Source organism: Pezoporus wallicus, unplaced genomic scaffold, assembly GCF_028554395.1.
Source record: "Pezoporus wallicus isolate ANWC-B61680 ecotype Strahan unplaced genomic scaffold, APGP_CSIRO_Pwel_v1 contig_6382, whole genome shotgun sequence".
Lineage (NCBI taxonomy): Eukaryota > Metazoa > Chordata > Aves > Psittaciformes > Psittacidae > Pezoporus > Pezoporus wallicus.
Window position 1 is genome coordinate 2,299,657 of NW_026638015.1, and position 17,610 is coordinate 2,317,266.

Here is a 17,610-nt window from a genome sequence, read left to right on the forward strand (position 1 = left end):
GGAATGTTAATTGTATCAAGTGCTGAGAAAAATAAGTTTTATTATACTACACTTTTTATTAACTACAGATTTTATTAACTACAAAGCAACAACTCAGAGAATCCATGAGTTGTTCTCTGAGTCAAATGAAAACATGTATAAGGATACACCTTGAGGGAGGTGATCCTTTCCCTCTACTCAGCACTGGTGAGGCCACCCCTGAAGTCCAGTTGTGGGCTCCTTGGTGTAAGAGACGTGGACATACTGGAGAGAGTTCAGCAAAGAGCCACGAAGATGATGAAGGTATCGGAGCATCTCTCCTGTGAGGAAAGGCTGAGAGAGCTGCAACTGTTTAGGTGAACAAAAAGACAGACTGACACAACTCGACACAGTTGAACACTAGGACCAAGGTGACTTTTTCCCTCCTGAAAAGGATTCAGGGGTCGGAGTGGAAATTAGTTCTCTGGGGCAAAATGGATTAAGGCATTTTTTGCATATGTAGATGGTAAGCAGTAAGAAATGGGGGGGAGAGGGAAGGGCAGTTTTCCCTGCATGCAGACATAGCCACATAGATACTAAAATACTGTTTGATTCTGGTGTTTGTATTTTTCCAAGCATGTTAAAACACTGGAAATGGTGCAGGAAAGACCCACATAAGTTATTTGAGGGCAGGAGAAAATGCCTTACGGTGGAACTTGGAGATCAATCTGTTTAGCTTACTAAAAGAAGGAACAGAAAGAAGATTTGATTAACATGTACAAGTACCTACACAGGATGAAAAATGCCACATATGTTCAACTAACTGGAGAAAGACATAACAAAAAACAATGACTGGAATCTAAAGCAGGCAAATTCAAAGTATAAATAAGGAAGGCATTTTTAACAGTAACAGTGGTTAACCTCTGGAAGAAGTTACCAAGGACAGCAGCTGATTTTGTACGTCTTGGCTTTCAACAAGACGGGGTATTAAAATAGAAGATGCACTCAAGTTAGTAGTCACTGGATTGAAAGGAAAAGATGGTCTTAAAGGTGTTTTCCAACCTAAATGATTCTGGGATGTGGTGACTCAAAACTTACAGGTCAACCCAGATAATCTGACTGCCCTTTTGCCTCAAACTCTATAGATAGCGAGACTGTTGACTGTCACCAGGATGAGAATAGGAAGCTTGAATGTAAACTCTTAGGACATTGGAAGTGAATACAGAAATTCAGAAGATAGCACAAGGAAATACGATTCATGGTTGTGTTTTTTCAGAATGAAAAGAGGAAGGTAAAATTGGTGTCAATGAAAAAAGCCACTGTAAGGGCTGAGGAAAGAGAAGCCCTAACCTGAGAAAATGGGTTTAGTTTGTCAATAACAATATATAATCAAATTCTGGAAGTGTTCTCAGCCAAAGGATCCAAAGAAATGTTGGATGACAGACAACCCCAAAACCAAACAGGTTACAAAGCAACACAATTATACACAGACTTCCAATCCCATGATAACTGAGAATCAGGTCTGCTTCCAAGAAGGCTTTATCCTCTTTCCACTGTCAATCTGTTGCACGAGGGAGCTACTACCAAAGAAGAGCTGCTGCTTCATTCCAACACGTACAAGTTAAACTCGCTCCCAGGAATGAGCGTCCACATCCTCATTGCCACTGAGTCTCTCAGATTTAACAGCTCTCACAACACTCAAATGAAACACAGAACTGCACACTGCTTAGGCACCCCAGAGTCCAAATACTGCTTTACTGAGAAAACAAAGCAGTTCTTCCAAACCACAGAAAGAATCTTCAAAAGTCAGTTTTTCTTGGAGCTGAAGTTTAGAAAGATGGATTGGCATGCATGGGTGGCCAAAAGGAAGGAGAAGAAATACAGAGTGATAGCTATTGGTCAAATTTGTATTCAGTTTCCTACCCTGAGTTCTTTCCTGTGAGACTGAGAAAATGACTGTAAAATCTATCTTTATCTGGCTGGTCCTGTAGACTACAGCCTGTATTTAACATGTATGCAGGTTCCTGTCCACTTTTACCTAGCTCTTTTCCTTCTAGAAGGAGGCAAGTGGCATCAACTCAAACACTAACGCACACTTGAGTGGCGTGTGATATTGAATCCAGCTGGAAGGATTCAATCACGTTACTGATGTGCTCCAATGGAAGTTACAGTCAGCCAGCAGCTGGAGAGACACTGCAAGAGCCTTGGGGCCACAAGACTATTGTTGAAGAGCTGTGGATTCCAGTTAGAGTGCAATGAACTCATTTTATTCTCAGCATTGTAAGGTCTTTGAAATCCCCTGCTTGAACCATAACCTGAAACAGTGATTCCAGTAGAATTCCAAAGTTTTCATCTTACTACTCATCCTAATCTCAGGAGGCAGTAACGCTGGATGTCTACAACCACATATTGCAAATTACTTCCAAGTCAACTCACTGCTTTCTCACTGGTTTACCATACAACATGCAAGTATTCATAGTTACAAGACAGTTACGGGTACCTCACAAAGACGTATCATGGCCTCATAATGTAGACTGTTTAACACTTCCAAGCTACATAAAGACCTTTGGCTAATAGCCTATAATTATCCAGTTATAACCCCAGTATTGGTATCAAGTAATTCTAAGCAGCTGGCTAGATGCCCAAAACAATGTCATAAGGGTTTTGGTAGCATTCAAAATTGCCAAAGCTATGCCTGCATTTGTAAATTTGTATTTACAAGCATCAACAAAGTTTACAATTTTATACAGGTTAACAGATCTGCTACACATAAAAAGAAGAGAACCAAATTGCGACAAAGATCTTATTTCAGTTCAAGAATGCGCTGAAAAGTCACTAGGATTGAAAAACAGTGATTTGGAAAAGCAAGCAAGCATGGACACTTTAAAGTTCAAGCTCTCTGGAAAATCCACTGTTTGATAGCTCACTAACAGACATGCCACTTGCATAAAAATGTGGTAACAGAAGAAAAGGTAATGAAAAGTGTATGAAAAATGAAGATGTAATCTAATTCTCATCAGCATGCGTCTCAGATGTCAGCAAATCCTGTTAAATCCACGTGATTTACTAAGGGCTTGGAAGGTCTCTCAAAATGACCAGCTCTCAAAAAGAGGTATGTTACTGAGAAACATGATCCAGAGCTTCTGAATTTGCACTTAAGATAATGAAGTAATTTATGGTAAATGGTAAAATACCATCAGTTTGGAGAAACTCTGAATAAGACATTAGGGTACCAGTTACTCTGCAGCATGCGAAATGAAAGCATTAGACTACATGCAGCATGCTTAGAGGCTGACCTGATACTGAAAGTTGCTGCACCTACAGAGATGAAAGCCCATGGGAGATGTCATAAAAGCATAGAATCATGGAATGGTTTGGGTTAGAAGGGACCTTAAAGATCATCTAGTACCGAGCTTCCTGCCATGGGCAAGGAAAATGCCATGGCATGTCACAACACCACTGGGTAACCACTGTGGTAGCCTGGGCAAAACTGACTATCACAAAGCAGGTTCCACTCAGAGATCCAAGTGTTCAAAATTAGCCTTGAAGCAGGAACTCCAAAAGAAATATGTTGTCAATAAAACAAAACAGACAACAGCTACTTCAGAAGGCAAAGTTTTATAATCCATGGGGAAGGTTAAAACTGTCTGCACTTACTTTAAAAGAACATAAAAGAAGAGTGGATACACTTCCACACATAGCAGGAATGTGGCTTAAAAAGAAGTCAGACACAGGGTCTGCCACTTCTGTAAGACCATGTTCTCATAGATACTCATGCTCTTTTCAGATACTGCTTGGAAGCAATGAGAAACCTCAGCACTAGCAAAACTTATACAGGATAAAGTCTTAGTTCAGTAGAATTTATTATAATCAAAGAAAAAGCTTATGCTTTATTTTTACACTACGTGGGTACCACATCATTTAACAAAGAATTACAAAGATAAAGGAAGCCCAGACAAGAAGGCAGATGAAGTCATAAAGATGGGATGAGAAGCTTTAAGCACAGGTTGGATAGGTTTGGCCTTTAAGCAAGGCCAGGTTGGATGGAGCTTGGAGCAACCTCATCTAGCGGTGTCTCTGCCCATAGGGGTTGGAACTAGATGATCTTTAAGGTCCCTTCCAACTGAACCCAGTCTATGATTCTATGATGCAAAAGTAAAATGCTTGTTTGCCCTGGGAATTACCCTCACTTCTCTCAAAACCAGGGAGGACATTCCATGATGCAGATTACAGAGGTAAAATATGAAAACGGAGTGCATAAAAGTCTACGTACACGCAGAGTCTAAAGAGAATGACAGGCACCTCCAATTGCACATCGTACTGAAATAATTATGAGAGAAGAGTGTTTGAATAACACTTACACTTGTTCTTTGGCAACAAGACTCAAGGGCATTCTTGGCACTGATTGCAGGAGCTGCCCACAGAAAACAGCATGTGGTCTTCTAAACACAAAATCAGCAGTGTTGCCCAGCTTTGCCAAATGCAGCTTTCACTTCCAATGGGCTTACAATCCCTTAACAACAATATACATGGCTGTGTATCTGGCCAACCCACAATCCCACCAGGAAGTGGGGCAAGTCCATATCTCACAGCAAATTTTCCAAGCATGATTCAAGATGATTTCCACAAACAGCAGGATCGAAGAAGTCTCATAATTATACTCCCATTTAAACCACTCATATATAGAAGAGCAGAAAAAAACACCCATCCTCTAAATATGGATTTCTTGGTTACAATGTTCAGTGAATTACATGAAAGCCATAAGGAAGAGAAGGAAGGCCAATCATGAGAGAGAGGCATTATAAACTAAAGGAATACTCTCTCATATCAAAAAAGGCCTTTCAAAGTAATATTTCTATGAAGTGTATTATGCCTTTTCAAAGAGAAATGGCACCATCATGTTAAATAGTATCATTCTCTGCATCCTTGCTTCTGAGAAACCGGGAAGCTCATAGTATCTGAAGGGGTCCTTTAACAGCAGGTGGATTATTATCTATCTAGTGAGTAGACAGAAGTGCATTTATATAGGAAATTCCTTGCTGTAATTATTAATCATCCATTTCATAATCATGGAATCCCAGACTGGTTTGGGTTGGAAGGGACCTTAAAGCTCATCCAGTTCCAACCCCTGCCACGGGCAGGGACACCTTCCACTAGAGCAGCTTGCTCCAAGCCCCTGTGTCCAACCTGGCCTTGAACACTGCCAGGGATGGGGCAGCCACAGCTTCTCTGGGCACCCTGTGCCAGCACCTCAGCACCCTCATAGGGAAGAGCTTCTGCCTAAGAGCTCATCTCAGTCTCCCCTCTGCCAGGTTAAAGCCATTCCCCTTGGCCTGTCCCTACAGGCCCTTGTCCAAAGCCCCTCTCCAGGTTTCCTGCAGCCCCTTTAGGCACTGGAGCTGCTCTAAGGTCTCCCCTTCAGGAGCCTTCTCTTCTCCAGGCTGACCCAGCCCAGCTCTCTCAGCCTGGCTCCAGAGCAGAGCTGCTCCAGCCCTCGTAGCAGCTCCATGGCCTTCTCTGGACTTGCTCCAAGATCTCCACACCCCTCTTGTGTTGGGGGCTCCAGTTTCAACATTCATCCTAGGGAAAGTGAGAATCAATACAGCTGCTGTACAGAGCTACCCAATATTCTTGGGATACCCATTCTAAGCAGTATCAAGTTCAAAAATAGGAAGTGATACTTGAATGCAGATGGCTTGTTGCATCTGCAATTGGAAGCAGCAGGTAAGGATAATGAGGAGGATCTGGCAATTCAGTTTCCACTCTCCATGGCAAGAACTGAATGCTTGACAGTATTAGGAGCAATATGACAAATTAAAATAAAAAAAAAAAAAAATCCACTTATTATCTAAAACAATGGCATTTTGATTATTCATACAAATATGCTTTTCCTGGTTTACTTCCTCAGTAATAACAGGTAGCAATAGCTCATGACTACTGATAACCTGGCACCAGAGTACTAATTCATGTACTTCCCACAACTTCTGAGGAGCCCACATGGAACTGTAAAAAGCAAAACCCTTGCCAGAAGTAGTGTAAGGTAGACAAAGATCAATAAAAACCCTGGCAGAAAACATCTCTAAATATGCTTCTCTGTACATACCTGCAGTTGCAGAGAATCCCATATACCACGCTTAGGTCTCCTCCCTGATCTTTGATAAACTCTGATTAGATTCTAATTGCTCTGTAGTAATCTGTATGAATTCAGCAAACTGAACATGGATGATGGAAGCCTAATAAGTACTATCTCAGTCTCAAAGGCTGAATGGCAGAACTTAGATGGAATCTGAAGTTTCAAAACACTAACAGAAACATCATCAAGCACCTCTGATCTACTGGAAAGTATCCCTGCCTTTGGCCAGGGGGTTGGAACTGGATGAGCTTTAAGGTGCCCTCCAACCCAAACCATTCTATGATTCTATATCACATTTAATTATTATCAGAATTCCTTCAATAATGGCAATAATGAAATAAAAAAAAAAAAAGTCTATTCAGGCACTTCACCTGCTTCAACTTAGATCTGTGCAGATCTGGTGCTTTCTACTTACATTATAATGTTTATATTGGCCTACTGTAATGCACAGAATTCCTCTTATATAAAAGAAACCAGAATATTGGTTTCTAGGACAGTATTTGAAGTCCAGTTTTGTTAAGTTGGGTTTGTTACAGTAGATTTCTAGGTTTCCTTGGAAATAACATTGCAAAGTGTTCCTGATGCTCAGGTTCCTTATCCCCAGTGTTTCAAATCAGTGTCATCCTTTAACAGTATCAAATTGAAATACAAGATGATTACTGCAGTAATACCCATAATCATTACAGTCTGTATCTTATTCCTTATAGTCTCCATCTTATTCCAAGTGTATCAGAAACTTAGCTCCAGGAATCACCACTGACAGAACTATACAGAAAGTATACATGCTTTAAAACATACTTTTCACTTCTGTGACTCTGAACCTAGGAAGGAATCAAGGTAAATGATTTGTAGTTTGTTGAGTATTTACTATTTAGATATTTTTATACCACTGAAGTAGTAGACAAAATGGTTTCTTCCATCATCTGAAACAAATGCAATGAAACATTGGTGGAAATTCCTATCAGACTATTTTCTTGACTTTCAGAACTAGCCATTTAGCCAGCTACAAATGAAAGGGCAAAGGTATTTGGCTGATGGAGACAATGAAAAATATCCTGTCTATACAAATATTCCCAGCCACAGGCACCTGGACCACAATGTTTCTTTCCCTGGATGTAGAGTATTTCAAAGGATTTAATCTCTCCATTAATATCATATACGCAGTTGTGGGCCTGCTGACTTAACTGCTGGGTTGGGAGGATTCTTGCACACTCTGTATGGCTGAGAACATATGCAAAATTCAGCCAAACACACAGAGCAGAGATTGAATCCCCTGAATCCAGAGAGCACTTAAGATCAGCAAGTTCATTATATAAAGCTTTAAGGTTCCAGATCAAAATCATCATTGCATTTTGTATTTTCTTTCTGCTATGTCACATATAAGATCCCATGACATGGTCTAGCATGAGGCATCCCTGCGCATGGCAGGTGGTTGGAACTGGATGACCTTAAGGTCCTTTCCAACACAAACCATTCTATGGCTCTGTGATTTTTACCATCACAAGCACTCCACGTTTCAAAATGTTTTTACAAGGTATCTGTGTTGCTCATAGATTTATCTGTTCCTGTGATATTTATTTTTTTTAAGGCTCTGCTGATATTCTGAGTTCAAACCCAAAAGATTAGACCCTTGGTTCCCAGGCTCACCCAAAGCACAATGCTCCTACTTTGGCACACAGATTCAGCAAACCTCAAAATACACAGCAAAGCTTCCACCCCTCTACATGTACCTATAGAGAAAGTATGGGAAGGTGGTGTATTCAACTAAGGAAACAGAGGCCAAAGCACAGGACCTTCTTGAATCAACTCCTTGCCCTGAAGCTGCGTTACTGAGTGATGGTGAAGACTTCACCTCTGGGTACCCCAGTTTCGAAAGATGCAAAATGGAAATAAACAGTTAATCTAATGCATATGAAACCAGAAAACATACGTATTTGGAAGTGTTTTCATAGCATCATAGATTGGTTTGGGTTGGAAGGGACCTTAAAGCTCATCCAGTTCCAATCCCCTGCCATGGGCAGGGACACCCTCCACTAGAGCAGGTTGCTCCAAGCCCCTGTGTCTGACCTGGCCTTGAACACTGCCAGGGATGGGGCACCCACAACAGAACATTTCTCATGCTGACAAATGCATCTTTTCATATAAACTGTACTAAATGCTGAGGAAAAGCAAAAAAGTATTTTTATCTTATGGAATGGCATATTTGAGCAGTACAGCATCTTCATTTTTGTCCAATATTTAGAAGAGAATATTTCATGTTTATTCTAGTTTCACCTCAAGTCCTGAGTTTGCTGACTTGCATTACATACAGGCATTATTAAAAGTATGTAAGCTTTCATTAAAAAATAAATAAACCGAATCCCCCCAAATCAATGTTAATTTTACAATTTGCATGTACTTTAAAGCTTTCCATTCCTAGGGATGGACTCCCTCTACTTCCAATATATATTGTTTTACTAACAATGTCATTTTCAGTTCTAATGTATTGCTGGTGTTGATAGAGGAAGGAAAGGAGCAGAGCAGCCACGTCATATTTGTGTGGCACTACGCCAGCTACATCTCAGGAGACCTAAATCCACTTCTCAATTTACTGCACATAATCACTAAGGAAGACAACTTGGATGTCCTTCACTCAGCCCTCCCACTTACACAGGCGAAACAAACCAAATGCGCAAAACGGCTGCAATAACAAAAGCCAAGATCTGCTTTTGTACCCAAATGCATCCCTTACGTGGAAAGGACCAGGAAATACAGCTCTTGATGCTCTAGGAGGTTAAGCACCTCAGCTTTACTATAACCAATTAAAAGTGAATAGCCATAAAAGAGCAGATACTACTGTAGGGTAATAAACCAGACCTTATCAGTGACAGTGGTGCACATTACAAACTTCAAACTCATTCCTTGCTCTAATCCATCAGAAACTTCCTGGCTTTAACAGGCTATAAACAGCAGAAGCTTTGAAGTCCAAGGATTAGGATCACTAATAGACAGACTGAACGAGAGACTGGCCAAAGAGCCAAGTGGAATGCCCTGCATGGATCTGGAATAAAACAAGTTCATTTAATCAAACTGACCTCTCTAGCCATAGGCCAAGAGATTACAATGGTTATAACAGCAATAAAGGGACACTACAATTATTTGCTTCAGTGCAATGCTTAGGGTAATGTAAAGGCAAAACTGCTTTCAACTGTGCTCTCAAACCCACGATTTTAAGCTCTACAGGCAAAGTTTGTTGGGTTTTTTATTGTTGTGGGGTTTTTTAACTAGTTTATGACTTAGTGGTAAAAAATCAAACACCCTTCAAGTTTCAAGAATTTCTAAATACAAAATTAATAGAAGGATTTAACAAAAAAAGATCATTCTAATGACTGATTTCCTTTGACTCTCCTGTATCGCAGACTCACTCAAGGGAAATGTGGAAACAATCCATTTGGGTTAAATCCACGCACATCCAGTGCTCACACAACTGAATATAACACCAGAGCATTTTTGCTTTTAGGAACAAACCCTTCGTACTGCAAAAATTCCAGTTATCATCAATTTACAACACCTCTCATTCTAAAGGATTGCAAAACACTGAATAAACCACTAAACTTGAGGTGTTCTGCACTGCAGTATTTCAGGACTCTTTTAAAAGCAAACAGTAAAGCTGCTCTGCTCATAACTGGAGCAAGCTGCCAAAATGGCAAATGATCCAAGTGAATGGTAGCAATAGCTTGGCTCTGAGAAGCTGTTAGAAGATGGTAAATTGAGACTAGTGGTCAGGGATTCATTTTTACATTGTGTCTTGCAGCTATGCAGAAGAGCTAACTTCCAAGAGTGGAAGGCTACAGCAGCTGAAGCTTCTGACTAGATAATGACAAATTGAAGAGTCCTTACAACACGCTTTGTTCCTACAGACAGAATCCACAATCTAGCATCTTTTCGAACATGTATTGCTAGCAGACAACATTTCTTGTTCCATAAAACCACCACATTTTCAAATTAGAGTGAGAGATTCACATGTAAAGCACCTACAAGGAATCTGGAGAGGGACTTTTTACAAGGGTGTGTAGTGACAGGACAAAGGTGAAAGGCTTTAACCTGACAGAGGGGAGATTTAGGCTGGACATTAGGAAGAAGTTGTTCCCTGTGAGGGTAATGAGGCATTGGCACAGGGTGCCCAGAGAAGCTGTGGCTACTCCATCCCTGGCAGTGTTCAAGGCCAGGTTGGACAGGGCTTGGAGCAACCTGCTCTAGTGGAAGGTGTCCCTGCTCATGGCAGGGGGTTGGAACTGGATGAGTTTTAAGGTCCCTTCCAGCACAAACCATTCTACGGTTTTAAGTTAGCAGCACAACCACTGGAATGCTTTTCCCTTTTAATCTACTTTGGCTTTTCTTATGCAAGTATTTCAAAATTTCTTATTTTGGAGGTATCCATGAAATACTTCTCAAAGACACATTAAGTAGAAGAGGGGTCATTCTGTAACACATGAAAATAAGCATGCTACCACCAGATGCACCCGCCTCCACCACACCTACCAGGGGGTCTTACCTTCTGGTGGATTCTTATTCTGGTTGTTCCAGACAACTAACAACTTGGAGAGACTAGGCACTTTAGACACCTCGGTGATGACTCGGAAAAGGCTCTCCACCCGGTCATAGGTCAGAACTATGGCTGTGAATCCTTGGGACTGAGGTGGGATCAATGGGAGGAAGAGTGGGTTGCTCACACTGCTCCATTTCTGTGAAGGAAAAGAAGAAAACAGGTAAACAATTGGATTGAAGTGACTTACCACAGTAGGGAGTAATTATTACGTTAGGGAGTATATCATGTAGCCAGGACTAGACCATCAGATTTGGAATTTGCTCAGCTCAAGCAGGTTGACTTCTCCAAACCTTTATTCCAATTTATTTCTTAATTCAATTTTCATTTTTGCCTAGCTGTAACGTTGCAAACAAGAGGGGTTTTAAGTAAAAAATAAAGTGGAAGGGGCAGATAGACCTGTAGAGAAGGAAAACCAAGGTTCATTTTGAACCCAGTTAGCACGACTCAATTCTCATTTACTAATCACTATTGCAAGACAATCTTATTTATAGTCAGGACTCAATAAACCAAGAGAAACTTAATCAGCACCATTTCAAAAGAAAAAAAAAAAGGGTTTACAACAAAACCAAAGCAATGAAATCATAAACCTGGCATAAAATGTATACCCAAGCAAAAAGGCAAAAGCAGGCACTAAAAAGAATAATGTACTAGCTTCTATAAAACTATGTTTATTTAATGATGGAAAAAACCACCTATTACATTAAACAAAAAAAAAGAAGGCATGAGATGCAAAGATGAGAGTGATCTACTTCTCATGAATTTTAACTAAGCCATCCCTTTTAAGACTTTAAAAGGTCTTACTTCAGTATACTGCCAGTATAAGGAAGCCAGCTCAGCTGGCAGAAGCCAAGACAGACAACTAAATTCTCACTAGATGTGCCAACCTCCTTTGGAGCTGACAACACGGGGGAGGAAGCAGTGCAGGGACCATTCAACAGGAATGAAAGCGTCGGCATTTCAGTCTCAACTTTTCCATTCCAGCTGACGTTCCAAGCAGGGGTCGGAGAGAGAAGCAAAGGGGAAAAACAGGACCTTTTGGGACGAGGTGAAAAGGGGAGCTGGGAAAGCAGAAACTGAGTGATGCTGTTTTGAAGGGAAGTCTTGAATCCCAGCCTGTAAAAACTATGAACACTCAGAAGAGGTTAGGAACTGCCAGCAGTTTACAGAAATACTGCAAGACTCTCCAGTTAAATTCATACCACAAGACTGCTTGTATCAAAAGGCAATGCAAGTTTTATAGACTCAAAGTTATCTGTTCATATTAGCAGGAAATAAACTTTGCAATTTTCCATTTCTTTATTTAGACTTTAGGTTACTTTATACACCCAGCAAACACCTTCCTCATGTTTAGCGGTTAGACACCTCTAAATAGAGTAACTTCAAGGACAAGGATATAGAGAGCTTATTTACTAAAAGAGATCATAACTTTTGGACCATTTTGGTAAAGGAGAGAAAAATATGATGTGAATATGATTTCCTTCTACAAACACAGCAACATTGAAGGTTGAAGGTGGAAAAGACACTTAAAGTTAAGCACAGCACAGACATACTGTTTTATCCAGGATGGTCTAAAGGTATGTTCCTGGCAAGGATTTGTCAGTAGGAGTAATACCTTTTAGTAGGCTTCCTGTAATAGTTGGAAAGGCAGAGTAGTCTTCAGCTACACGTACTTTATCAGGTCTGGTACAAGTAACACTTGGCATAAGCTGTTTGTGAGTTTCCTAATGGAAAGCATGAAGTTCTGGTTTCAACCCAACAGGAGTAATAGGATAACGTAGGAATAGTAACAGAATAATGCAGAACTTAGGTTCATGAAAAGGACGTTGGCTACCTGGGACAGCAGAGGACTGCACTCGGCAATTTAGAAAATACATCATAGAATCATAGAATAGTTAAGGTTGGAAGGGACCTTAAGATCATTCAGTTCCAACCCCCCTGCCATGGGCAGGGATGCCTCACATTAGACCATGTTACCCAAGGCTCTGCCCAACCTGGTCTTGAACACTGACAGGGACAGACCATTTACCACTTTTCTGGGCAACTTGTTCCAGTGCCTCAGTGCCCTCACAGTAAAGAACTTCTTCCTTATATCTAACCTGAACTTCCCTGTTTCAGTTTGAACCCATCACCCCTTGTCCTGTCGCTACAGTTCCTGATGAAATGAATATACATCCATTACTCCAGCAGCTGATATGTGCAGAAACAAATCTGCTTTCAGATTATTGCATTTTCTAAAATTAAATCTATTACACATCCTTTGGCTAATTCTACAAGATGACTGGTGGCAGATGGGGACAGCCCTCTGACTTTGCTCCAGCAAATCACAATGTAAATGCTACCAGAGCGTAATCCATCTCATTAAAATGTTACAGATTCATTTCCACACAACCCCCACTCCAAGAATGCTATCACCCAAATGACCCTTGTAACGTTGATCAGCTTCTTAAAACAACTTTCAGAAACCTCTCTTCATTAATACTTGAAGCAGAGGTTTAACATCATTCTTAAAACAACTTTCAGAAACCTCTCTTCATTAATACTTGAAGCAGAGGTTTAACATCATTCTTAAAACAACTTTCAGAAACCTCTCTTCATTAATACTTGAAGCAGAGGTTTAACATCATACTCAGAGAGCCAAGAAAATCTTGTGTTTCTGCCCTACAAGTAGTAGTAACTGGTAGAACACTCTATGGACAGTGCTTTATTTACTACGGGTGAATATTGCCACCTAAATTAGTATCTCCCACTTGAAGGTTTTCTAGTTACTTTTTATCTCTGGCAACAGCATTTCCTAACAAATTGCTTGCTATAATACCTCTGGAAAAGGACTAATCCTTCTCTGCCATCTAAGAGTATTTTGGTTACTTACAGATGCAAATGTGTGAGCACATGCACATCTGCCTAAAGTATCATGCTTTCTCTTAAAACCTTCAGTTTTAGGTACAATACTTAAATTCCAACTTTTACTACTGTCAGGTATGAAAATCCTCCCCTGCTGTTTATAACTTAGGAAAACTAAAGCAACTTTTGAGGTGTTTTTGCTCATGCACCTACTAAGGGATGATAGTGGGAGGGAAAGGCCTGTAGACGCACTAATGGATGGGAGAACCATACCTCTCATTTGAGAAAAACATTTCAAAAAGGCAATTAAGCATCTCTAAAGTGCCATTAAGAGCCAACCCCCTGCTGCCTGCCTGAAGAGTGTGTCTACAGTCTGAGACCTATTGACCCCACTTTCTGCAGGAAATCAGGCAAATTCAAGCCTCCATAATTTGCTAAAGTCTTCCAGATTTCTGCTTGGGAAAAGCAACCATAGAGGGGATTAATTCAACAGCAACCTAATTAAATCTCTATTATGGCAGCAAAGCATGAAGTGGATAATGACATAGGGATGGGTTCTCCCAGTCAGTAGTCAAGAAACCAAGTGGTGAGGGAACATTCCCTCCAGTCCCAGTTTTATTAACATTCCTGATGGGAATTCAGAGGAACTTTCAGGAAGAAGAGCAAACAGCAACAGTGGACTGATCATCCATCACCTTTCTTTGACAAAGTGCTGACACTCAGCTGTGGATAAGACAACCCTTCACTCTCACTAATATCATTAGAAGAGCCAGGATAATTAATCTAAGATTAATAGGTTGCTTATATAGGCAAAAAGGATCAAGTTCAAATGCCAGTTTCCTAAGAGTAATCGCATGTCACTTAAGTCTTACAGTCTCAATCACCTGACAGCTCTTTGCAGTTCACATGAATATCCATAGTAGTGGGACCTGAATGACAGTAAGAACCTAGGTATAACCTGAAGCAGTGGAGAGAGAATTAAGGAATGGGCATGTATACGAGGAAGGATCCATACTGCTGCAGCTGTCCTGTGCACGCTATCCACCAAAGTGCATGTGTAATAATGCCTTAGAAATAAGGCACCTTCCTTTACTAGAGATACATCAAATATTGCCCTACCTCTTTATCATTAAAACCAACTTGACTCCATTTTAGGAAAAGCTAACACATTAAAGACAAGGTAGCAAGGGAGCTGAATTCTCATTGCATGGGATGCTTAAGGTTGGACTCAATGTGGAGTCTTCAGGCTCAAGTTAGCAGAGAAGTTCTAAACAGACTGTTCTTAGCAGGTTACACAAATGAGATAGATGGGAGCTTCAAGATGTCAGTGAACACAACTGGCCTGAGAACTGGTTAATCATAACAAATGCCACAGAGCCTCAAAGGTATTGGCAAAATACTAGACATAACACAGGATCCTATCCCAAAATTACTTTGATGCACATTGAGCACCGTTGAAAGAGACCTGAAGAAAGATGCAGCAGACACATTATAAACTGCATCCCAGAATGGTCTCTAAAAAACCAGACCGTGTAAGGCTGTCCTGTATTACAGAAGAGAGTCAAGAACTTCCCAGCTATCATTTCATGAGAAAACTCAGCAGCAACACTTTAGAATAACAGAATTTCATTGCTCCCATGAACAGGACAGTGGGCTTTCCTCCTTATGTGTTTTATTCTCAATAACTAGACTCCTTGTTGTAACCACAGATTAGTGAAACCACACAGTTTGAGCAACAACTCAATTGCCTTTTAAAAGCACAGAAGTAAGGACAACACTGTGTTGAACTTCAACAGTAGCTAAGCAGTTCTATACACCTAAGCAAAACAGAGGTATATCCCCTGCCTCTGCGGGTAAGGCTTTTTCAGCTGGTTTGTTCTGAATATCAATCTAACCTCAATGTGGTTTCAATTATGAATTACCAGACCAGGAAAAAAAAAAAGCCTTGATTTATTCTATTTTGCTCCAGTTATTCATGATAAGTTTCTACTGAACACTTTCAGAAAGTATTTCATCATGCTTCCCACCCTCAAATGGTCATAGGACAAAACCAAAGGAATTCACCCCCTTCTCCAGAACCAACCATAGTGCTTACACTCTGCAAAATCACAAGCCAAGCTGCAGTGGCCACCACTTCATGTTTTGATGGAGATTATAAACCCTCCTCCAAAAAATATTAGCTACGAGACGGACAGGAGTTTCTACCTATTCCTTCTTGAGTGATAAAATCTGGTACTGCTACGAATGGTGACTTATGATTGCCAAAGTACGTCACATAATTATAATACAGTTATTCAGCATACTTGTTTTTAGCCACTTAAATCTAATCAGCTGCCTGAGCCCTTCTGACAGAATCCACTGGCTGAACACATTCTTTTATAACAAAACACTCAGCTTCAGGCTCTTCTTTTCAACTCCTTGATTTCAGTAATGTGTCAAAGGAATAGATTTGTGAAGTGAGTGAGAAGTCAAGATCTGAGTTCATATTTACAGCTGACGTAATAGTTATGCTTTTTGGAATCCCTCAATCAATTTTCTTGCCATTCTATTGGAAGAATATTATAATATTATAACTTTATGAGAATATTTGAGCAATTTGAGAGAGAAAAATAGTAAGATTCATGGGTTTTCTTTCTTTCTTTCTCTCTCTCTTTCTCTTTCTTTCTCTCTTTCTTTTTTTCCCTTTCCCCTGACCCAAAAAATCCAGGGTATAATATAAATTGGGAAAACGAAGCTTAAAATACCTTTAATACTCTCAAAGCCAGAAAAGACAGTGAGTACTGAAAAGATGATTTATGGAAGCCAAAGCAACAAAGCCCTATTATTATCATTATCCATTTAATATTATTATCATCATCCATAACTATTGTTGTTAACATTAACAATGATAATTTTTAGTTAATGGCTCCCCTTATATACAGTAAAGCTGCCCAGTTGTGCAGCCACAGGAGGCACCAGGCAGTGCAACAAATAAGGTAAGAAAACAGCGATGAGACCTTCATCCTTGGCCAGCAAAATCTTTTGTTGGGTGCATCTCAAAAACAGCTTTGCTAAGATGACAGACATGTCTCTCAATTGTGTGTTTAAGTGCCTGCTTCTAAGCTAAACACAAAGCAAAATGCTCTTAGGGAATATAAAACCCAGTGGTATTAAATAGTTTTGTATAATCTTAGGAACTAAAATGTCATTCAAGTTAAATATATGTCTCTAAATTGGAGAGATGTCAATTTGACAGGTGGACTGCTTGGTGGATAAAGAACTGGCTGGATGGCCACACACAAAGAGTTGTAGTCAATGGCTCAATGTCTGGCTGGAGACCAGTAATGAGTGGTGTCCCTCAGGGATCGGTGTTGGGACCGGTCTTGTTCAACATCTTCGTCGCTGCCATGGACAGTGGGATTGAGTGCGCCCTCAGCAAGTTTGCCGATGACACCAAGCTGTGTGGTTCGGTTGATAGCCTGGAGGGAAGGAATGCCATGCAGAGGGACCTCGACACGCTTGTGAGGTGGGCTGATGCCAGCCTCATGGAGTTTAACCATGCCAAGTGCAAGGTCCTACACCTGAGTCGGAGCAATCCCAGGCACAGCTACAGGTTGGGCAGAGAAGAGATTCAGAGCAGCCCTGTGGAGAAGGACTTGGGGGTGTTGATTGATGAGAAAATGAACATGAGCCGGCTTCAGTGTGCGCTCGCAGCCCAGAAAGCAACCGTATCCTGGGCTGCATCAAAAGGAGCGTGACCAGCAGGTCAAAGGAGGTGATTCTGCCCCTCTACTCTGCTTTTGTGAGATCCCACTTGGAGCACTGTGTGCAGTTCTGGTGTCCTCAACATAAAAAGGACATGGAACTGTTGGAACAAGTCCAGAGGAGGCCATGAGGATGATCAGGGGACTGGAGCACCTCCCGCATGAAGACAGGCTGAGAAAGTTGGGGCTTTTCAGCCTGGAGAAGAGAAGGCTGCGTGGAGACCTCACAGCAGCCTTCCAGTATCTGAAGGGGGCCTATAGGGATGCTGGGGAGGGACTCTTCATTAGGGACTGTAGTGACAGGACAAGGGGTAACGGGTTAAAACTGAAACAGGGGAAGTTCAGGT

The 17,610-nt window shown here is 40.8% G+C and overlaps 1 protein-coding gene across 1 annotated transcript in view; it reads right to left on the reverse strand.

Moving 5' to 3' along the window:
• The window catches only part of EXT2 (exostosin glycosyltransferase 2), a 77,262-nt gene that overhangs the window by 18,391 nt on the left and 41,261 nt on the right, over nucleotides 1–17,610 (reverse strand). Inside the window, exon 8 of the mRNA XM_057408721.1 lies at nucleotides 10,626–10,815. Within this exon, the coding sequence (XP_057264704.1) occupies nucleotides 10,626–10,815 (190 nt within the window). The remainder of the gene's footprint in view (nucleotides 1–10,625; nucleotides 10,816–17,610) is intronic.